Raw genomic sequence first — 23,457 nt, forward strand, 5'->3', positions numbered from 1 at the left:
CTTTGACCCTTGGTTTACACTGTGTTCCTGTCTGCAAGCTGTTTCCCTCTCAGCTGTAGGATTGCTGTAACAGGGGGACTCAACCGTAGTAACCGAGCCTCTGTGTTTACCCTCAGCCAGCTGCAGAGCTGCAGATAAAGCTGCAGCTGAGACTGGAATGATGTATATTAATATGCACACGGTGTTTCAGGAAGAGACCTGCCAATGCTGCTGTATTTTCAGGCAGACAGCAGCTGTGTAACGTTTCATTAGAACATATTCAAGTCATAAATCTGGGCATTGTTCCCGCAGGAATAACAAATATTTACATTATCTTTATTCATTGCCTTGGTAATATTCATTCAGTTTGTATGTCGGTGTGGTCATTAGCACTTATTGTTTTTTACTGTATAAAGAATCAATGACGTAATGTACTGTTTTTATTAAACACATATACTTTAAAAAATTATTTTAAAGTTGTTTTTGGAGAAGTTTTACGAGACACGTCGTTTAATGCGTTGTTTTCGACAGCGGATGGCGCCACAGAGCCACCTGTTGAAATTCAACAGAATGCACTGAAGCTGCCTCTGAGATTGTCTATGAAGATGAGTCACTCTGTGTTCTAGTAGAGGAAATACTAGACGCTTAGAAGTGTTCCTGGGTTCTTTATATATTTATATATATTCTTTATATATACAAACTGTATATACTTTCTCGATAAAGACTTTTTTGAGGGGGTCTTTGGAAGGCTTGTAAATAAAATTGACCTCTCTGTCTCCCAGAGGTCTGGCAGCGTGAGGGTTCAGACTCTTATCTGGTCATAGGACCAGAGGACGGAGACCTCTGATAAATCTGATGGAGCCACTCTTTCAGTCTGGGGGGGGGGGGGGTTACATCTCCTAATGCTCCTGTCACAGTAAAACCACTTTAGTCTTTACTTTCCACATCTGGTCCAGCTGGTCTTAAACCCCTGGAACTTTCTCGGTTTACTGTCAGCTGGGATTGCTGCAGTTATCTCTACACTGGACTGGTTGGTTAGTCATCACCTGCTTGTCTGTGTGGAGCTGTTAACCACCCTCAGAGGTGTCTCTTAGCAGGACGTGGGACTTGCAATAGATGTTCTTGTATGTTGCCCTAGTTTTAATGTTACATCGGCGAAGTGGAAGGTCAGGTGTTCCAATCCTGATCAAGGCATCCCTTTAGTAGAACAGGACTCCTGTAACAGTGTGGTGTATGGGGCACAAAACTAAAATTGCTGTCTCTTAGCACATGATGTGAATACTGCCTATTTTTAAATATATAAAAAGTTAATTTATGACACAGTGACATTTCTCAAATATAGACATTATGATATTAGCCCAATAAAGATTGTCATTTGATTGGTAGGGTTTGTCTCCATTATTGTAGGGTCTTTACTGTATGATATAAAGCACCTTGAGGTGACCGTTATTGTGATTTGGCGAAGTTATTGCAATAAAACTAAATTGAATTAAATTTTAGATGAGTTGTTTTTCTTTTTTGATAAATGCTATTTTACTTTGAAATCTGACTTATTGTCTCAAGTACTCTGCATTTAAAAGAAAATCACAAGTGATTTATCTCTGTTATGTTAATATTATTTATTAACTAAATTTCTCAAATGTAAAAAGTAGAAATGTTTGTAAAGCAGCATCTTTTCCAAAGTTTGTGCTGAAATCCGGTAATTGCTGTAAGATATTTGTTTTAGTGTTTACGTTAATGGACATTAATATCAAAATAAAAAACTGAAGCAAAGCAGCTCATTTACATCTGTGTGTTTCACATAAAACTATGTAATATATAAAACAGACAGACAAAAGACAATGCTTAAAGTTCAACGTGGTTTGAAAAAGAGTTTTAGCCTTTTCTGATGCTTCAGCTGTTCAGTCTTTGCTTACTTCTCATGAATCTTCACTTTTAATCTTTGTGCTGCAACCGAAGCCATGAGTGCCTGAAATCTCCGACAGGGCCTGATTATGGAGCCTCCATCATAAAGAGCGGGGCTGCAGAGACACCAGCTGTCCGGTCCCTGAATTTCCCTCAGAGTGTGACCTCCTCCTGCCGGTGAGAGCTGCACTTTTTTTTTGCCCCTGCGTGTTTCGCAGCTGATAGTCATCAGATCCGCATGAAGCTGGAGCTGCTCGGTCGGACTGCGACTTCCCGGGAGAGTTTAGAGAGGAAAGAGTCAAAAACAAAAGTCCAAAGGTCCTTCTGGCTGCTTATAACTGTCGCTTTCAGTCCCATCGGGACCTGCTGTGGAGGACCCACCGGGTCTGTGTTCCTTAACTCGGCCTTTTTGCGGTCCGAGCTGCCGCTGAATGGGACGCACATTTTCTGCTCGCCTGTGCTGCGATGGAAGCGGAGAAACCACCGGGCTCTCCGAGGTACTTGTGATGCCTTTAACTTCTGTTTTTCATTCGCGTGAATGCTGTGAAAAGCAAACAACCTGTTGGCAAAGTTCAGTCTTGGTGCAGGTTCAGTTAATTCAGAGTTATTTTATCATCTCATAAGTGAGCGAAAATCCAGATGTAGCCAACCACAGTTTACAGAGAGATCAAAAGGAAACGGCTCATATTCATGTGCACGAGCTAGAAGTCGACTGTAATAAATGTTTTAAGTTAAAATCAGAATTTTTACACAATCATGAAGCGGCAGTTTAATATGAGATTTTTATTTCAAGTTAAACATAACAAAACAATATCTTTCATGTCAACAATCAATATTGCGCCGCTTAACTTATTCAAACCAGGACTTTAGTTTTGGCTTCAAATGAAAACTGTCTGTAAATAATGCGATAATCTGACCCTGATGTTCCTGCAGTTTAACTGTTCAAAATGCAGAATTTATTCATAGAAAGTTTCTGTGTAACACTGTCTGAGATAGATGGCAAACAGCAGATGAGCAGTATGGGTCCCAGCTTGCCGGCAGCCACAGTTCCTGACTTTAGCACCTGTTTCAGACGTTATTATGCAATTCAATTCTATAAATAAACTCTGCTTCAGAAGTCAGAAAGTGTCGAGATGATGAAGTCAACTTTTTGAAGTCAACTCGATGGCGCATGTGGAAGCTGTCAGACACCAAAAGCGTCCGGTAATGCTCATCTGCTGTTTAGTCTCTGTTTCATTCATATTGTTATGCAGTGATTGCAATGCTCATGTCCAACTCTGCTTTTTAATATTGGAGCTTTATTAGAATACATGTACATGAATAAGGGTTCAAAATAATCGTTATGTGCTCCTGTCTCTTTAAGGCCAGCCTTCTCTTTAAAGGAACTTTTTTTGATTGGACAGCTTCTGGAAACCTACAGAGGGGCAGCAACAGGCCTCAGTGAGCTTTGTTGCTTGTAGAGACATAACAGAGAGCCATATATTGGGGGGGGGGGGGAGGGAGGGAGAAGTCCTTAAGCATGCAGTACACAAAAAAAGGAACATTTTTTATATTAATAATATTATTCAAATGAGATAAATTAAGATAAAGAGTATCTCTCCCTTCAGGTTTATACCCCTTAAAGCGGCTCGCTAGCACCTGAGCACTGAAAGTATGAAGCCTCTGTTGGAGTTGTGCTGCTTATTTTTATTATTTCTGCAAACGAATCAACACAATATTTTATTTTAGGGGCTAAATATGCTCAAACCTTCACCAAAAAGTTTGCACACATGTCAGAAGTGGATAAACCCTTTGTATTTTATGGGTTTTAAATATGAGATCCATATTGTACAGTAATGCCACTGTTTTGCACATGTCTCACTCTGTATATTTTATTTTATATATTTTATTTATTGTTTACTCTATTTAATTTGTAAAATATGTGTGTACACACACACACACACACACACACACACACACACACGTAGAAAAATATTTAGTATACACATCCAGAAATGCATATACTATTATATATTGTACATATATTTATTAGTTTCAGATGTAGCCATTCTTGTATTTTTTGTTTACATTATTGTATTTTGCACAACTCTGTTGCTTGTGAAGCTCGCACACAAGAATTTCACTCACATGTGCTGTACCAATGTACCTGCACATGTGATGTGACAATAAAAGTGATTTGATTTGATTTGAGAGGTGCAAAATGGTCCCAAAGGGCCCCCTGAAAAATTTCAATGCAGTTGCCCGGCTGTTTTGCTTTGCATACACGTATGGCATTTAATACACACATCTTAAGCTGTATGGAAAATCCTCTTCGAGCCATGCCTTATACCCAACAAGAAGTCCACTGTTTTTCAAGGTGTATCACAAACTCAACCCAGAGAGGCATCAGCGTGATCTTTGGCCAGTCTAATCGAAACACATTTCTTCAAAGTTTTGAAGTTCTGTGTTAGACTGAGTATATATCTTCTAGTCTGTCTTAAACTTCACATGCTAGACAACTCGGTCATTGATCCAGCTGCGGGACGCCTGCATTACAGTAATGAGTCACAGTCACAGTGCCACCTACTGGCAACAGTAAATCAGCATCATGTGATCCCTCGTACGCTTGTACGTTATGTTTGCGCCGTGTGGTTTTGGTTTTTTTTCTTTGTTTTTTTTTTTTTTTTTTTAATCATGTGCAGCAGTGTGATGTGTCCTTCGTGGGTGTTGTATAATGCAGCGTCATGGACACAGGAAGTGACATGTTTATGCAACACCCAAGAAGATTCCAGGCTTTAAAACATCGAAATGGGACCTGTGCTTTGTTTATCTGTGACCTCAGTAAACACTTTCTTGATGAGTTTTTGGGCTCAGTCACTAATTTCAGGTCATATTTAATAAAATTGCTGAAGTTCATTTTGTAAATTACGATCGTTATTAGAGTCAAGAAGGAGGATTATCCAGGATGTGCTCATTGGCCAATGACCTGTAAACTCACGCATCACTAGGTTCGCTTTTCATGCCCAAATTCTCAGTAAGGAGGCTTCTCTTCTTCCATCTTTTCTTTACAGTCAAGTGGCCTTCATGCTGAGGGACCAGTCGTCACTGCCTGCATCTTTAATAACAAACATGTTTATGAAAAAATTTAAAGGTACAACAGAACAGGCTTTTGTGACGGCTACAAGTCATCGGAAGGTTTACAAATTTGTCTTTAACCTTGACATAAACAATTAAAATCATTTACATTTTCATGTAACTAATGACTTATTGAAAATTAGCTGTGCTTAACACACCTGCACAATTTTCTTCTTGCGTTTTTATGGTCATTTATTTTTTATTTTCACATGTATTTAAGCTCAATATGTTAACATAAGATTTCACAATATTTAGACATTCATATTTTGATATTGATGTTAAGAACTGTTCTGCATTTGTTCTGATGGCGCCACATGAAAGGACTCAGCTTTCGAGCGTATATTGTTGTGATGTTTCCTTTCATCTTTCCCAGTGTGCACTGTGACCTTTAGCATAGGTAAAGATGTAAAAGTGTGCCCCCTCTGTGGCATTACACAAACATTTTAAGATGGAATAGCTCAGTTAATCATTACATCATCAAGTTACTGATTGCGCTTTAACCTCTTGAGTATAAACATTTTTATGTAGCTTCTCGAGTAAGGATTTCAGTGCCACCAAAGTTGATGTCTATTTATGTGCAAGTTTCTTACAGATTTTAACGTTTGAGAGATTTTATTTTTTCCTGACTGATTCATCTTTCCTCTGTCTCTATTTCTAGCAGATGTTTTGAGTGAAAGCAGCAGAGACGGGGAAGATCTGCAGCATTTCATCGTTGTTTTCTTGCTCCCGATCAGCAGTCTCATCCAGCAGGTCAGAGGATTTATTGAGGATTTAACCACGTTATAAAACTCTTTAAAGGCGATCTACCCGAGAGCTCAGGCTTTTACTTCAGTCTATTTTTCTTCTGGTTGGCCTCGGAGATGCTCTGCAGTGAGAGGAAGCTTTATTCGCAGGATTTCAGTGCTGAAAAATTGGGACAAGTGATTGGACGCACGATGCTCTGCTGACCGTTTTTCTTTTTTAAATTTTGGATGTTCACCTTCGAGGTCGTTCTCCCACCACCACGTCACAGATAGCAGACAATGTCTACCGATAACAGCCCGCCGCCCCTGCCAGCTTCTCCAAGGTCGTTCCATGCCCTACCTCATCACCCGGCCCCGCCCACCCCATCACCTTCTCCCAGCCCGCCAGCCACCATCTGCAGCCGGCTTTCCAACGGCAGCCAGTCGGCGCCCAGCCCCACGAACTCACGGGGATCGTTCCACGGCATCTCCTTCCTGCTTCAGATCGGACTCACGAGGGAGGCGGTCACCCTCGACCCTGGAGATGTGTCGCTGTCCTCCGTCAGGGAGCTCGTCTGCTCCATCGTGGATCAGAAGGTAAAACCAAAGGGTTTTTTTTCTGTACACTTTCCTTTTTTTCCTCTTTTTTTTTTTTTTAAATCCACAACCTTAAAGCAGAAGTTTGGAGATTTTAACTGGCACGTCTCACCTTCAGGATTCAAAAAAGTTCACATCCCACATCCACCCATTTAGTTGTATAGAAATGAGGCTCAGCACCTTAGCATCCCTTTGTCCTCCTCACCCCACCCTCAGAGGCTCAGTGCCACACAACTTTCTTTTTACCTTTCATATAAACTTATTGGTCAAAGGTCGGAGTTCAGACACCGGTTGACCATAGGCTGCAGGGCTGAACGCAGCGACACAGGTTTGATTCTGAGCCGAGGCTCTTTGGTGACTGTCTAAACCCACCCTGTTGTCTAATAAAAAGTCCTCAATTTTTTATTTTTTTTTAAATTCGGGGTGTGTATGTGCACATAAATATGCATGATTCGATTCCTTGGATCAAAGTAAGGCTCAAGCATGCCGATGCGGCTTTCCACCCCGGTGTAGAACCCACTCGTTGCTGAGGAAGCCACAGAAGGGAGAGTTTCCAAAACAGCAGGATGCCGGTCTGTTTGCTGTACCTGTACTGATTACCTTAAGAGCTTTAAGGAGAGGGTGCTATTTGGAGGAAGTCATAACAATTATAATCTGTGCTGACCAACAACAATCCCAGCGACTGAGAAAACACAACCCCGGCACGTCTACGTGAATGGAAAACTGTTCTGAAGAAAGTGTTTTCCTCCTCTGGTCAGCCTACAGGAGGAAAACCCACAACGTGTCATTCAGTCTTTTTTATTCACAGCATCAACTTCTCCTCCTTTTTTTTCTTTTTTTTGCCTTCGCTGCCCTGCTGGATTCCTCTTTTCTAATCGTCGTGTGTCGAGCCTGTCACATTCTGCACTTCAACAAATCTGAACTTTGGCCGCGATGTCTGCGAGAGCTCGTGAGCTGCAAGCATTTGATTGCATTTGTGGAGGAAGGAGTGTTAAATGTTCTCCTCTGCAGTGATGAGCTAATAACGATTAGTCCGCTGCGTCTCCAGTGACTCTGTCAATCTCTGCATGATCTGCAGCTCCATCATCTTGGTAGTCGTCACTGAGCTCGGAGGCACATGAACTGCTCCTTACCTGTTTCTTGTTAGAATGGCCGTCCAGCTCACAGGGGATTTCCCAAACACACTAAGTGTTACTGTGAGTAGGTACACTCCAAGACAGTCAATTATAGCCTGTCTAAAGAAGTGGCTTAATAATATGAAGGACCATCAAAACAAATGAGAACCGAAGTACCAGGGTGAGATCTTTATAAGGTAGTTTGCAAACCAGGCGGGAATTGCGCTTGTTTAGAGACCGTTGCAAACCCCCACAGGCAAGAAATGAATCCTATGTGGACACAAATAATTATCAGGTGTGTGGACTTGTGCACAAAGCCCGATGTTAATGGTCTGATGCCAAAAAAACCCTTAAGTGGGTCCTTGCGTGCTTGCAGACGGTGATATACAAATATATTAGAGTCCATCATATAGCGACCAGGGCAGGCATCATTCTGTCAGGCACGTCTAAAAATAAAACCAAAAAAAAATTGCTGAAATGTGTCGCCAAATATAAGCAAAGTGGGCAGGCCGACACTGTTGGACACACTTGGGGATGCATTCAACTTTGTGTCAGAGCTTCTTCACAAGCTTCTAGCTTCCGCTCTGAGCCTCACCTTATCTCTCACCATCTGCTGGTTTTCTGGTTTTTACCACTGCTGAACGTACCACCTGCGTTTACATCACTCAGTGCATTTCCCAGCAAGCTACAACACGCACTCACAGACACACATACCCAAATGAACACACACAGTTTGCAGCAAGTTTGCAAGGCATGATGGGTTGGAGATTAAAACCTAGTGATGCTCTCATTTTTGACTTCTTTCTGCAGACGCGTTTCCAGCGCTGGCTGGGTTGTGCGAGCACATCCAGTCTGTTAGGCAGTGTTTGTTTGCAGCTTGTCACTGGCTGAGCTCCCACCCTCAGCAGAGGAAAAGTCTTTTTCACAGGGAATGTCACTTCCTGGTTGGCATTGCTGTGTCAGCGGCTGCACTTCCTGTTTTACAGTCGTGTGTTTGGGGTCGCAAGAGCAACAGGGTGGTCAAAGTGAAAGAAAGTGATAAAACAGCCAGCTGATAGGCTGTATCTATTGTTATTGCGCATAATGGCAACCGAAAGAGTGTCTTTGTTTGGTTTTTTTTGTTTTTGTTTTTGTGTGCACATTATTTGGCCTAAATGCCAAAAAATGTGCACAAAAAACACTGATACGTGCGTACGTCCAGGTCTCACCACTTCTGTGATATGAAGGCACGGCTGTTGTGAGGAAGTTGATTTCCAATTTTTAACATGAAAATGAAGTGACGGGGCTTCTGCTCTCATGCATGCTCACAGTTTAGCCGACAAAATCAAAATCATGTTTGAATTTTTGTTTAAAAAGCTCCACACGGGTGCAAAATTTCTTTAAAATCTCTTCGTTTGTCACTGTCAGGTCTAAGCTTTAAGATGCTTTCTTTTAATAAAAATTGAAAATAATCAAGTTTTATTTGTATAGCATAACAGAATCAAATAATAAATCAAGAAAAAATATAAGGAAGAAATTCTTTAACAGTTTAAGTGTCTGGGTGTCATCCTTGATCGTACTCTATCCTTCCATTCTCGTATCCTTTATAAGCCTGAGCTGGTCCAGAACTCAGCTGCCCACGTTATGGGTATAACCCACCTCGACTCGCCACATCATTCCTGTTCTGCAACAGCTTCACTGGCTCCCAGTTAAACAGATTTCTCCTACGGACATTCAACCTCACCATCTCTGTTGGACCTTCTTCATGTTCCCACTTCTTCTTGCAGTCTTAGATCTTCTTCCTCCCTCCACCTGACTGTTCCCTCTGCCAGTCTGTTCTGGGGCCAGACCATGAAGGGCTTTAAAAGTAAAGTAAAATCTTAAAATGAATTACAGAAGTTCTGAGGAGCCAGTGTAGAGTCATTAAAACTGGTGTAATATGTTTACGTTTCTCAGTTTTTGTAATGGTGTTTGCACTTTAATGCTTTATGACTGATACTCTTTGGAAAGTCATTACAATAATCTAAACAAAAGGAAAAAACCTGTCACTAAACCTGAGTGTTAAACGGATTCTCGCGGTATTCTTAAGGTGGTCGTAGCAGGTCTTTGTTTGTCAAAGGTGAGATTAGAATCAAATATTTGTTGACAGCTTTACAGCCTACTACAGTGATTTCAAACACGCAGACATGTGTATTTATACCATCACTACTACTTCTGAAGTTTTCAGATAAAGCCACATTTGATAGCTTGTTTCCAGTATCTGCCAATATGTATCATCACACCTACAGCGTTAGTTTTCTGTGGTTTCCCCCACACATAAAAGCATTTTTTTTTTTTCATCCCCTCGCTAAGAATCACACCTGTTTAAAGTCTGCTAATGTAGTAAATATGCATGTAATTTGTTGGTGCAGACATTTGCACAGAATTCAAGGGCAAAACTGGATTTACTGGCCTGCTGCAATCAGTGAGCATATGTAGGCAGATATCAGCCGACAAACTGCAAACAAAACATGAGGTCTAGGTGTCACAACCAGTGTTGGTCAAGTTACTTGAAAAAAGTAATCAGTAGCTAATAACCGATTACTCCCCCCCCAAAAAGTAATCCTGTTACTTTACTGATTACTTATTTTCAAAAGTAATTAATTACTTAGTTACTTTTTAAAAACACGATTTACAACCTGAAGAGGTGATAAAGCGATAGATCTTTCAGCCCAATTCTACTTTTTCTGCATAATCCATCATACAAAATGTAATCAAATGGAAAAGTCTCTTTTTAAAACTTGTTTTATTAGTTTTAACCTTTTAACTTTATGCATCAAGCAAAAATTAAATTATATGCAACATTCTCTGACTGGAAGAAATTTGTTTAACATTTAAACCTATTTTCTGCACATTCCAGCACATAAAATAAAATATTTTTGTGTGTTTACACTCAGTCTTTCAAATAGATGCAAGTAAAACACAGCAGAAAATAAATAACATCAAAGACTAGCGGTACTGTTGCTCTATCTTCACCTGTACAGCAGGAGTGGCATAGGCGGAGGTTTACCCTGGTGCAGGTGTGCCGCAGCGGTCAGTGGAAGAATCCGCGAGTTTATCTGTGAATTTCCCATTACGTCGTTGCACACTCGGTACTTGCTTGGAAGTTTAGGGATTTTTTTGCTTTTAAAAAGAAGTTTTCTTCCCACGCACAACGGACACTAATGTTTTTGTCACTTTTTATGGAATCAAACTCAAAGTAAGGTCAGTACTTTCACGCTTTAAACGCTGCACGCTCATACTCTCTCCCACAATCGATATATGATCCACTGTTGATCTGCACACAGCTGTTGTCACTAACGGCGCACTCGCTTACGTCACTGTCATGAGACATTCTTGCAAAAAAATCACGGTTTTAGTAACGCAGTAACGCAGCGTTCCTACGGTAAAGTAACGGTAATCTAATTACCGTTTTTGCAATAGTAATCCCTTTACTCGTTACCTGAAAAAAGTAATCAGATTACAGTAACACGTTACTGCCCATCTCTGGTCACAACTGAGAAAAAGAAATTGTGACATGTGCAACAGGAAAAGAAGAAGTGGAAACGGGGAAATAAAGTGACTGCAGAGGATTTTTCCAGCTCTTGCAGAATCTTCCCCTCTTCTCTGCCACCTGGGAATCTCTGTGCATCTGCATTTTAAAAAAAAAAAAAAAAAAATCATAGAAATGCATGTAGAGACTGACCTGCTTGCCTGCTCCAGGATGATGATGATGATGATGATAATAATTAATAATAATAAATTAAAAAAATATTGCAACTACCAAAATGTTTTATTTGCTAAAACTACAGTATAATTTATAGTGTCATTTCTTTCTCTGTCTGATTGAAAACCCAAAGTAGATGTTCCAGCAGGAACACTTAAAGAGGTGAAGAGGTGGAAACTGGTCTTGTTTGGTTTGTGCCGAAAATGACTCGATCGCTGGAATTTCTCAACCTTTTTTTTTTTTTTTTTTTTTTTTTCTCCTTTTGCATCCACATCAAGAAGCTGAGAGCTCCGTCTGTGGGCGGGTGGATGCATCTGCTCTGATTTACTGTAGTCCAGCCGCGTGCGTGTGTAGGAGGCCAGAGGAGTCGTGGCAAAGTATAGGGAAGTTCCCCTCCTCTGCAGGTTGCCTTGCTACACCCTCATCCCATGCCACCCTCACCATATATACACACACACACACACACACACACACACACACACACACACACACACACACACACACACACACAGTCCCATCCTGGATTGTGAAACTGAAACCGCAGTATTTTTAATCATCACTGAGCAGACGATAAGCAGCGATAAGATCGCAGAGAATTTTTCTCCTGCAGCTTTCAAAACTTTACGGAGCTTTGCAGCCTCCTGGTTTTGGTCTTGCAGCATTTTTAGTGTGTTGCATCAGCAGCAAGCAAAGGAGCAGCATGTGTGGAGTTGTAGGAGACTTGTATTGTGACTTTCAGTCTTATAATCTGTCACTTTTTCAGAATTGCAAAGAGTCTCCTTTACTGTGAGTGCAATAAGGAACAAGCAGGCCGGGCACAGATGTACTGAAGGGTTAACCAGTTCATCTGTGAAAAAAGGCACCATTAGAGGCTTGTTTTGCTTTTAATTAACTGAATTTATGATCTTTTAGAAAGAACCTTTTTCAGTCACCATAAGTAAGTTTACCTATAGTGTTCTGCAAGGTTCGATTTTAGGTCCTCTTTTATTTTCTGATTTTCTACACAGATGGAGTTTTCCTTGAGACTTGGTGATCCTAAAAACCCAGCCTCTGTTTCAAACTTAGTACCTCAAAGTCACAGTAACCTGTCACAATCAGAACTTTTGTGTCAGAAACTCAGGAGTTTGATTTGGTTGAGCTCTCAGCTTTGAACCAACAACATTAATTAATTAAAAAAAAAAAAGAAATCCAGACCTGCTTCCTCTACATTTGAATAATCTTGAGAATAACACCAATGCATACCTGGGGAAAGTCATCTATACATTGATCTCTCAGGGTTTGACTCATTGTAACGGACTCCTCTGTGGTGTGAACGAAAAGTCACTCTCGCCTCAAACTGTTTTTCTGCTCTTGACTGATATCTTTTAAAGTACATCTGGGTGTGGAGCTACAGAGAAGAAATATCAGCCTCATTCGAGCAATCGCTCACCTTAGACCTCATGTGGGATCCTGCTGTCTGCTCCTAAGTCTGGAGCATACTGTTTGCTAACAGTAATTAGAGGAATTTTTCCTTTAAAGACAAATTGGCCATTAATACAAAATGCACAGAAAATACTTGATCTCTATTTTCTTCATTATTTGTGACCACTGTGAAAGTTGCAAGCATTTATATGGATCAGGAATGAGGAAACTCCTTTAAACCTCCCCTTTTAACGTTGTGTTTGTATGTTTTGACAGTTTTACGCTGTTGAAACCTGTTGCTGTCTCTGTTTACCTCATCCCCACCAAGCTCTGCTAGCATTTTAAAGGGCTGCTCAGAACGGCCTCCCCCTGATTAGGTGCTTTTCTTCTAACCAGAAAAGACCCTGCATCTGGCCCTATAGGGGCATTTTCAAACCTGCCCACCAGTTCCTGCACTGGAAAGCACCCCATTAACGTACTTAATCCCAGCACTAACAGCCCTTCATCACTCAACACATCCTAGAGCAATTTATGAAGCTTAAAACTTTTAAAACGAGCAGTTTCAGTGGGGTGAATAAAAATAACACTGTCTGTATTTCAAAAGATGCCAACCAACAAAGGGTTTTGGATAATGTGATATTTACAGTTACAGTTTGAACTTCACTAACCTGGATTATGAGCTCTTAATGTTTCTCAGGTTGTTGTGATCACATCTAAATCTTGCATTTGAATGTTAGAAAACCTGAAAAAGTCATGCTAGCTTATTTGACAGTGACCAGTGGTTCAGGTGTTAAATTTCTTCCTCGGCAACAATAACCAGCATTACAAAACTATGTGCTTGCTTTTAATAAAGGATATCCTTTAAAGCAGTGTCTCTCTTTGCTGTGTCCTCTACTCTGCTGGTTTCCATGGCTGCCAAGGCCAGGTGGTGCTTCAGGTGGAGACGTGAATGTTAGTAGCACAGGTATGTGAGAGGGAGTCAGTGTTATGGTGCTTTTAAATGCTTGTAACTCTTGTAGTTGTTGTAAATCTTCAGGTGTGCAGCTCATATGTCACCCCAAATACAGAATATACATGTTGTTTACACCAAAGGCAAACGGTGATTGACTAAAGATGCATGAAGAGAATCATTTTTATGGAAAATCCACAAATTAATGTTCATTTTGCTAGTAGCAACCTCCAAAAGTTTAAAAAAATGAAACTAATACATAAATGCCAAATCTGCAGTTTGTCTAATGTGCACTCCAGTAGTAAGTCAGCCCTCATTTACAGCTACAAATGATAACAAAGTGCTTGAGGATGTATGTTTCTTTAAAATTACTCATATGCAGGACTTAGGATATGCCTTTAGCTTTTTGTCACTAGTAACCGCTCAGTTCAGCTCGACTTGACTCGACTCAGTTTTTAGGGTTTTCCACTAGTTGGTTGTACCTGGTACCAGGTACTTTTTTTTATTTTAAGTACCTACTTGGCTGGGGTTCCAAGAGATCTGTAGACACTGAAAAATGTGATTGCATGCCACCGATTGGCTAGTCAGTGGCGTCACTCGATGATTCACAAAAATTAAAAGCACCACTTTTGAAATCCAGAAACAAAGGAAATGGCTCCACACAAACTAACACAGCTGTCCCCGAGTCAGACAAAAAGCCACTGATCGAGCAGCAGGTATATCATCGCCTCAACAAATATCCTTCCTTGTTGTGGCGCTCGTGTTGCAAACAAATGACATCACTGGACTTCCGGCTGTGTTGCTATAACGACCCCACACTTATTATGTGCTACTCTATTCTAACAGAAAACAAACAAAACCGAGTCGCATCCTGTTAAGTTTAATAGGTAAAAATGGAAAAGGGCTAGTAGACTAGCCACCGTATCACCAGTTGTAACCGCTAGCTATCTGCATGGCTTCAACTTTGGACGACTCTGCTATGTTTGTTTGTGTTTGGTTCTTAGAGCATTTTTAATAGAATTATCTGACTTTTAATATGGTTAAAACTGTGCTTAAATTTTAATGAGTAAAATTCTTGTATGTCAGCAGACTGTTTGTTGCAAATGAATATTGGCTGATAACTCAGCACTCCACCCTCTGGTCCAGATGTGGTCACTTCTGGCTATAAAAACCAACATGGTGGTTCCCAAAATGCTAATTATGGGTCTTCAAAATGTAGAATCCAAAAGTCTCGGGTACAAACTGTGCAGATGGTCTGTGTTTGCTGAAAAAGAAATGGGGTAAAATATTGACTTTACTCTTATATTTCAAGGTTTTACTGTTTTTAAAGTGAAATAAAAGCCATTTAAAGCACTGTGACAGGTTCCGTCATATATCTGTGTAATAAATCAGCTACATGTAGGTCCAGAGGTCTGCACTCTCGCCTCAAAGCAAGAAGGTTGTGGGTTTAAACCTGATTCATAGTTGGCTGAAGGTGCAGGTACATAAAGCAGTGGGTGGGCATGAAGTGTGGAAATGAATAATATGAAATAATTTCTTAGCTGCCTTTTTATTTAAAATAATAAAGTCCATCTTTTCCCCTTAAAATACACAATTATCACCAGAAGTTCAAGACTAGTATAAAGGTGAAAGAATAAATTAAAATAATAATTGAAAGAATAAATAGATAATACCTGTGTCATAGGTAAATGACATCACCCTATAAAGGTACCTTATTTTCTGTGTGCCTGTTTCCACAATCCTCAGATGATTTGAGCATTGAGTAAGGATTTGGGTTATGGAAGTAGTGCTTGTGGATTATGGTTGGGGTGTCTCCGGGAAATGAATGTAAGTGGATGTAATGTGTCTCTGAAATGACCCGGCTGCTGTCTTTGTGTCCGATTTATAGAGCTTCACGTGTGTCTGGTTCTGCTTTTATATGAATCTGAATCTCATTGCGGGGCTGAGTGCATCTGCACATATGCTTCATTTCCACTGACATGGTTGTTAAAATGCACAAAGGATTTAAATTGCCTAAATCAATAAATGACTTGATGTCAGTTAAAAATTAATGCAGTTAAGTGCACAAAAATAATCTAACATCATTTTATGATTTAATATTTATCAATTAATTTCTCTTTATATTGACTTTATCATTTATTCTTCTCATTTGTTTTGTTCATTCATATTTTTTCCTCCCTATTTTTTTTGTTTACATCATTTGTTTCCATTTGTTTTAATTTATCTACATACATTTTACATCTTTAAAAAAAAAAAAAAATCCCTGTTCTCTTCCGTTTCAGTATGCAGATGAGGTGACTATTACAGGGTAAATAAACTAACAAGCAAACCCATAGGCAACGCATTTAAGGAGGAACTGGATTAGAAATGAGTGCATCAGCGGAACAGCTTGGAGACAAAGCTAAAGAGGAAAGGGTGAGATGGTATGGAGGTGGGATATATTGGACACAGGATGATGAAGATTGAGGTGCCAGACAAGAGGAAAAGAGGAGGAGTTAAGTGGAGATTCATAAATTACATAATTTTCTTAGGGATTAATAAAGGAATCTGATTCTGATGTAGTGAAGGAGGAGGATATAAGAGGCAGATGTTGGCGACCCCTAAAGGGAACGTCTGAAAAGAAAACAACATGATGAAATGATTTGTCTTTTTATTTGGTTTGGATTTTGGCAGTTTTGGCTCTCTGTAGAAGCTCCACGGACACACACATCCATTTTCATATTAAAAACCTTTTTGATAGATATTAGATGAGAAGAGCAGCCAAAGATCGAGCTCAGGCTAATATCCTACAGCAACAAGATAAATGTCTTCACCCAAAACTGTTTTATTTTTTTGTTTTTGTGTTTTTTAGGGGATCACATGATTCTACAGGGTCAGACAAATTTAAATTTCCAAGGGTTTTTTTTTTGTTTGTTTGTTTTGTTTTTGTGTTGTTTTTTTTTAAATAAGGTAAAAAAAAGAAGATTATGGGCCCCACTACAGAACCCTGTGGAACTCCATAGTTCCAGGTGTGTTTCAAGTGCATAAGAATAGATGGCTTATGTACATAAATTATTTACATAAACAAAATCAATCAGTTCTCCATATGCAGTTCATACGGATACCGTAACCGGGTTACTACATAATCCAAAAAATAATATAATTATAAACAGCAATCATAAGGCTACACTAGGGTGGTTTAAAAAATCCAGAAGTTAAATCAATTAAAGATTAAATGTAAAATGAAATCAACTGTAAAAAAAAATGAAAACTGGCTTAAAATTTATAAAATAAGAAAAATAACCTATTTTAATGTGGTTTAAAGTTTGGAATGTGCCAACCTTGATTATGATGCCAGGCAGCATGGAGCATATATGGTAAACGTGTGTTCACCAATCTTGGAGAGCAGCGAGTAACCAGCCTGATCCAGATGACCTGAGCAGGGTCGCAGCGTACGAGCACGTCTGAGAACACGCAGGGTCTCAAAACCAAGAATTACAAGTTTGACTTCTCAGTTTTACAGGAAGCCTGTGCAATGACCTCACTACAGGTGATCAGTGGTCACACTTCTTTTGAACTAAACCAAACTCAACAGTGTTTAGTATGACTCACACAATGTAGTTCCTTTTATCCCAGTAATGTTTTCCAGTCTCAGTAATAAACTGCAGAGAAACGGGTCCATTGTTTGAGCCCGTGAGAAGCTCATTAATGACTTTTGCCTGGGCTCTTTCTCTGCTGATACACTCTTCAAATAAGCCTTTATGTTTCATTTCCAGGTTTGTCCAGGATTTTATAAGTTCTTAGAAATAAGCAAGGTACAGATGACTTAATAAGAAGTTTAAATGTAGCCAATGTGGACCAAGGCTTAGCATATAAATTAAATAAAATAAGGATTATTTTGAATAGAGAATAAAGCAAAGCCACTATACTAGAGTACAAAAAAAACTGAAGCCAGGAATGAATAGTTCGACTTGAATTAAATTAAAATATTAAAATTTTGTTTTTATTATTTTTTTTATAAATGTTAGTGATTAAAAATGCTATAAAAGGAGTAAAGTGTTCAGTTTTAACGTTTTAAATGTGGATGTGAGGTTTAATCCTGTCACTTACTTCCTTTTATGTAAGATGTTGAATTAAAACATTAACTGCAATGCTTTTTTTTAACTTTTGAAAATCCCAGCTTAGCCTTTTGAGCTCCATTTGTCGTCTCATTAGTCAAGAAAATCCCTTGAAAAGCACAAAGTTTCCAGCTTGAACTCTGATCCCGATCATCACACAGCTGCTGTCTGAAACTAAAAGTTTGTTATAAAATCTTTTATTTATCCTGTTGAGTGTCTCTTTAGATTTTGTGTCCTGGGATGCTTTAACTTCTCCGAACTATCGAGTATTTTGTGTGAGCCCTAAACCCCCACAATCAGTTTTCTTAATATGACTTTAGGCCTCGTGTTTTTGATATTAATTAAATTATTTAATATATATAGTTAGTATACAATCTTATAGTTTTTGTTTTATACTTTGTTTGTAGATGTAATGAAAAGGTCATTTAATTTTTGTTTCATTTGGTTCTTTAGTCAGTTATAACAGTTTCTGCACTGTGGTTAATCGATTACTGGTTGATATACGCTCCTGTGCTCAGTTATGACCACGAGGTGACCGAAAGCATGAGATCCAGAATATGAGCAGTGGAGATGGGCCTCCTCCAAAGGTTGAGCCACACACAAGGGGACTAGGGTGGAGCTGCTGCTCCTCAATATCGAAAGTGCCAGTTTAGGTCGTTCAGCCATTTGACCAGAATGGCTCTTAGGTGGCTCCTACGTGTCTACTGAGAAGAGTTCCCAGGGCAGCCACAGGACATGTTAGAGAGTTGGCGTCCCTCGGCTGGCTTGGGAAAGCCTTGGTTTCCCCTGGAAGAGCTTGAGGTGAACGGGGAGACCCGGACCTGGATAAGTGGCCATTGTTTATGATGGGACAGTTTAGAGTTGCATTGGGCAGCATTTTTTTTTCCCTCAGAGGGCCAGATTGGCTTAGTTACAGTAAGTGAAGAGCCAGATATTAACCAGCTAACATTAAACTTTAAGTGCTGTAATTTATTAAAATCCATTAATGACAGATTCCTTGAAATTAAGCTGGGATACTTCAAAGTGTGATCAATGCGAAAAACCTAAATGCTTCCTACATTTGTTTATTAATTGAAATGCACACCTGCATCAGTAAATACAGACCATGTACATAGATGCAAATTATGTTTTATCATTGCAACGGGCTTACTCTTATTTTGAAAGTTTTGGCCTAGCAACTACCTTTATCTCTGTAAAAGTGTGTGTTCCCCAAACAGTTGGTTAGGGGTTCCAGTAGCGCAGAGAGCGCTGCACTAAAAATGTCCTTATGAGTGTTTTGGCTTGCAGCAGATCATCTTGATCAACTCTTCTGCGAGCAGCAGTGAAACTTGGACAAAGTGCAAACAGGAAATGGAGCGCGTTCACCTTAGCTGCTGCAAAAGGTGCAGCTTTTACTTTGAAGGTGAACGTCAGTACAAAGAAACGTATCACTGGGCTTATCTTACATTTATGTGCTATTATTACATTTTTATTTAACAAGGAAGAGAACCTCAAGAATTTAATTGACTCATTTGTATGATTTGCGACTCATTGCTTCCTGTGACAACATGCAGTATACATGTTTTGTTGTGTGCTTTCCTGGCCAATCGCTGGGCCCAATTAGCCCCTCTGGTGAGCTGCACTTCTGCTCCAGCTACTGCTAAACTAAGTAATAGTACTGAGTGAGAGGAATGTTTGAGGTCGATGATTGAGAGGTGAATGTTTGCTTTTGGAGTTTGAGCGTCACCTTTAACCCCTCACATCGATCTCACACTTGCCATTTTCCTACCTGTTTTATGTAATTGGTATAGATAAGAGCAGAGCTGCCACCACTTTGCATGGACTGAGTCAAGTAAGACCCTTCTCTCTGACTACAGTTTGGCGAGGTGAGCTGTACGCTGGCCTGAGGAAAACGACGAATGTCTGTGAGAAAAACGGCACATGTTCCAGTCTCATTCCCTGATCCAGATGTGCTAGACGAAATGTCTGCACAAGGGTTTCAAAATCATTTTATATTAAAACATGTGTTTGCAAAGTGTTGAAAGAAGCATTTACACTGGAGGACAGTAGTAAAATCTGTAATAAATGTGTGAGGAGAATTGTTTTGCCTGTAAATGTGTAGTCAGATCTGATAATGTATTCTCAGCTCTCTGCATGAGCTCATTTACCTGCCAGAAGCTTGTCCGTGTCCAGCAGGAAGTTTTTATACATAACAGGCTTTTGCCTGCAATTGAAATAAAAGAAGTTGGGTAATTTTTCTCTTGAATTGAGTCTTGCAGGAAGTGCAGTGAACACACCTGCCTGTGTGGCAGATGATCAGCAGTAATAGCGTCTAATTACGATGCTGGTATTCAACTGCTAAATGTCAGCACATGAGTGACCTGGATACTGACCTCATTCACCTGCTTCCATTGTACCTGCCACTGTGATAAGAGCCAGGAAGTGTGTTTGTTTCCGTCTGGGCGATGTCATGTGGTCAGAAAAAGGAAATTGTTTTTTTTGTTTTTTGTTTTTTTTAAAAAAAGAAAAAAAAAAGAAAAAGGAAATTGGTTTGAGTTTAATGTTTACTTAGCTCTGCGCAACCATGTCTAATCTAATCGGGATATCTGCAGCTCATTTACATCCAATTTGTCAGCTGAGATGACATCATGTGCAAGGATCACCTTGTCTGTGTCTGCTGCTCTTAAAAAGGGGGCTTTATGTCCAGTTTTTAATGTCAAATGACCAAAGTTAGTGTGAGAAGTACTGGAACGGTGTCTGTGTTAGTGGGCTCGCTGGTAGGCAGATGTCTTCCTGTGCTTGACAGCGTGATCTCTGAGGTCACCGTAAGTGGGGAAACTTGCCGCTTCCTTAATTAAAGTCCTGGCCATTAAAAGTGATGACTGAAAAACCACAGTGAAAGAAGAAGTTAAAAAAAAAAGTTGTAATATTAAACGTATTGTACTTGTGCCTCGAGTACAGAGGGCGAGTCATGCGAGAGATGTTAGACTGTGTGTATCAGAAAACTAACAATGATACTGTTAATGTTCAGAATGTACCCAGACTGGCTTTGATTAGTTACTAAAGAATAAAATGCAGTATATTAGTTTATTTAATTAATGAGCTGGGTGCTTGAGGTGGTTTAAGTGACTTTGAATGGTTGTTGGTATCAGACGGGCTGGTCTGAGATTTCAGAAACCGTAGATCTGCTGGGACTTTCCCAAATAATCAACTCTGGGTTTACAGAGAGTGATATTAAAAAGAGAAAATTCCCAGTGAGTGACAGAGGCCATGCTGTTTAAGGCAACAATAACTCAAAGTACCACTCGTTACAATCAAGGTCTGCAGAAGAAGAACGTTTCAGACTCTGGAGCAGATGGCTATAGCATCAGAAGACCACACCATGTTCCACTCCTGCTTTGGCACACTTTGGATATTTTGGGACCAAATGAGAATCGTGTAAACCCCACAGCCTACCTGAGTATTGCTGCTGACCACATCCATCCTTGTAAGACCGCAGCGTGCCCATCTTCTGATAACACATCATGTCACAAAGCTCAAACCATCTCAAACTCATTTCCCTAACATGACAATGACTTCTCTGTACTCAAACGGCCTCCACAGTCAGCAGACCTCAGTCGAACAGAGAACCTTTGAGATGTGATGGAACTGGAGATTCACATCAGGGATGTGCGGCCAGCAAATTTGAACCCAAAATCTCTAAAGGAATGTTTCCAGCACCCTGAATCTCTGCCACGGAGAATTAAGGCGATCCTAGTATCATGTAACTAATATAATGGCTACTGTTGTGGAGTAGCTGTAACGGGTACATTTTTACAGCAGATTCGTGAGCTGAAGATTACAGTGGGGGATGTTACTTTGAACATTTCCGGTCTCCTGCTGTATTATTCACCACAGAGGGTTATTATTCATCAAACATTCCTGTTTCTCATGGTATAAAATGAAGACTTCAATACGAAAAGTATTGCAAACACAGACCAATTTCTACCATGACCAATTGGTCTTCTGTGGTTTATCTGATGATGTTTTGGTCGCAAACCATTCAACTCTTCTGTGATCAACTTCATATTCCATAATTCAGATCTGAAATGAGACGCAGAGCAGAATCTGCTGGTCCTTTTGCCTTTAGCTGGAGCGTTTTGTGTTCTTTCTCTGTGGTTTTTCAGCAGATGTGTTTTTGATTTTGCAGTTTCTTTTCAGAATGGGTCACACTATTGGCTGTTTCCATTTATCTTTAAGAGATTGTAAAATCTGGAGTTTCTGCTGCAGTTGTGAACTTTTATCAGTAAAAAGTCGCAGGTCTGAAAGGCGTAAGCTTGTTTGTGAAATCTCAGCGCTGGGCAGCTTTGAGTTGGTGTCGAAACTTTTTTTTTTTTCTTTTCTTTAACTGTGGTCATATTGCTCCTGAATGAATGCAAAGGAAGCGCTGAGGTCAGTTTAACACACGCGGGGGTATCTGAGGAGGGAGGATGTTTTTGTAGTGTGTGTTTGTGTGCATGTTCCTCATGTTGTAATGAATCTGACACATGCAAAGTGATTCTCTGTAACACATTTTGTGAGATTTTTGTGCTTTAAAGTTAGTCTCCAGTGACTGCGCTGCAATGTCCTCTAAACTGCAGGAAAGCAAGTGGATGTGTTGTGGTCTGACTTTAGGCATCTTTGGAAAATGACTGTGGAAACCAGTTTGTTGATGGTTCTTGCCTTGGACTTTTTTCATCTATCTTTTTAAACTAGTAAATAGCGCCCTAGTAAATTTGTAAATCCAGTAAATTTATACAAAGTTAGGGAACTTAGGCGTAGTTACAGCAAGTGGTTGGTGTCATGCCCGACTGCGATAGGCTGTCAAAGATCGCTTGGTTTGACCAATGTGCATACCTCCCCGGTTAGATCAAACATAGCTTGGCTTACCTCTTCAAGCAAGCATTAGTGCGATCGCTGTCATACACTTCTTTGACAGATGGCTGGCTCTGCAGAAATCACTAATTAGTAAATATGTGAGAGGACAGTGTGCCACTTCGTCCTAAATTAATCTGCAAAATGCAAAATCACGAAACCTGTGCTTTGCAAGCGTGCATTTGAAAAGCACCTGTCTGTGCGTCAAACTGAAAGTGAGTGCAAAAGACAGCAGAGAGACTCAGACTGGATTATAAGTTATCGTCAGGCACAGTACGAGGCAGCGGTGCCTGATGTGAGCACACCCTGAGCGCATTCAGCTGGTTCTTCCCAGTTCCTTCCTCACAGCGACGAACCCATCAATCCCTCCATTTTCTTTACTGTTAATTAAACAATCGGATGGGGCTGGAAGATCAGGAATCTTCTTGCTGTGAGCTGACAGTGCTGACCGCCACCCCACAGCTTATTAATTTAATACTGGTGTTGGATCAGGACTGTCGGCAGTACTATAACAGAGGTGGTGAAGTTGGATCGGTGCATCGTTGGCAGCCAGGATCAGATTATCAGATTTAGCTCTCTGGAAACTTTGAGTTCAACATGGTGTACATCTGTGAGGAGAGTCTCACCTGACTCAGAGTCTGTGTGACGATCTGCTCTGCTCCCATCAGATACTAATTACATAAGCCAGGTAGGAAAATCCCAAGTGTGGGATCGATGTGAGGGGTTAAAGGGTTCAAACTCCAAAAGCAAACATTCACCTCTCAATCATTGACCTCAAACATGCGTCTCTCAGCACTGCTGCTCACTTTAGCATTAGTTGGGGCAGAAGTGCAGCCCACCAGGGGGGCTGATCGGGCTCAGTGATTGGCTTTGCAAAAGTATTAAATAAGGAAAGAGCAGGATTTTAGATTTGAAACAATGAGTTGCAAACCACAATGAAAATGCATGAATTTATGGGCCAGGGCACTAACAGAGGACTTTA

General features: G+C 40.2%; 1 protein-coding gene across 4 annotated transcripts in view; it reads left to right on the forward strand.

Moving 5' to 3' along the window:
• The first annotated feature begins 2,099 nt into the window (after positions 1-2,099).
• Positions 2,100-23,457, forward strand: part of LOC308397158 (serine/threonine-protein kinase D3-like) — a 54,624-nt gene continuing 33,266 nt past the window's right edge. For 3 of the 4 annotated variants that reach the window (XM_080882935.1, XM_080882937.1, XM_080882938.1), the window contains exons 1-2: positions 2,100-2,381; positions 5,657-6,317. In XM_080882935.1, the coding sequence (XP_080739061.1) occupies positions 6,021-6,317 (297 nt within the window). In that variant the 5' untranslated portion in view covers positions 2,100-2,381; positions 5,657-6,020. The remainder of the gene's footprint in view (positions 2,382-5,656; positions 6,318-23,457) is intronic. The other variant, XM_080882936.1, reaches the window with a different exon arrangement.

The sequence above is a fragment of the Rhamphochromis sp. 'chilingali' genome (genome assembly GCF_963969265.1).
Source record: "Rhamphochromis sp. 'chilingali' genome assembly, chromosome: 5".
Taxonomy (NCBI): domain Eukaryota; kingdom Metazoa; phylum Chordata; class Actinopteri; order Cichliformes; family Cichlidae; genus Rhamphochromis; species Rhamphochromis sp. 'chilingali'.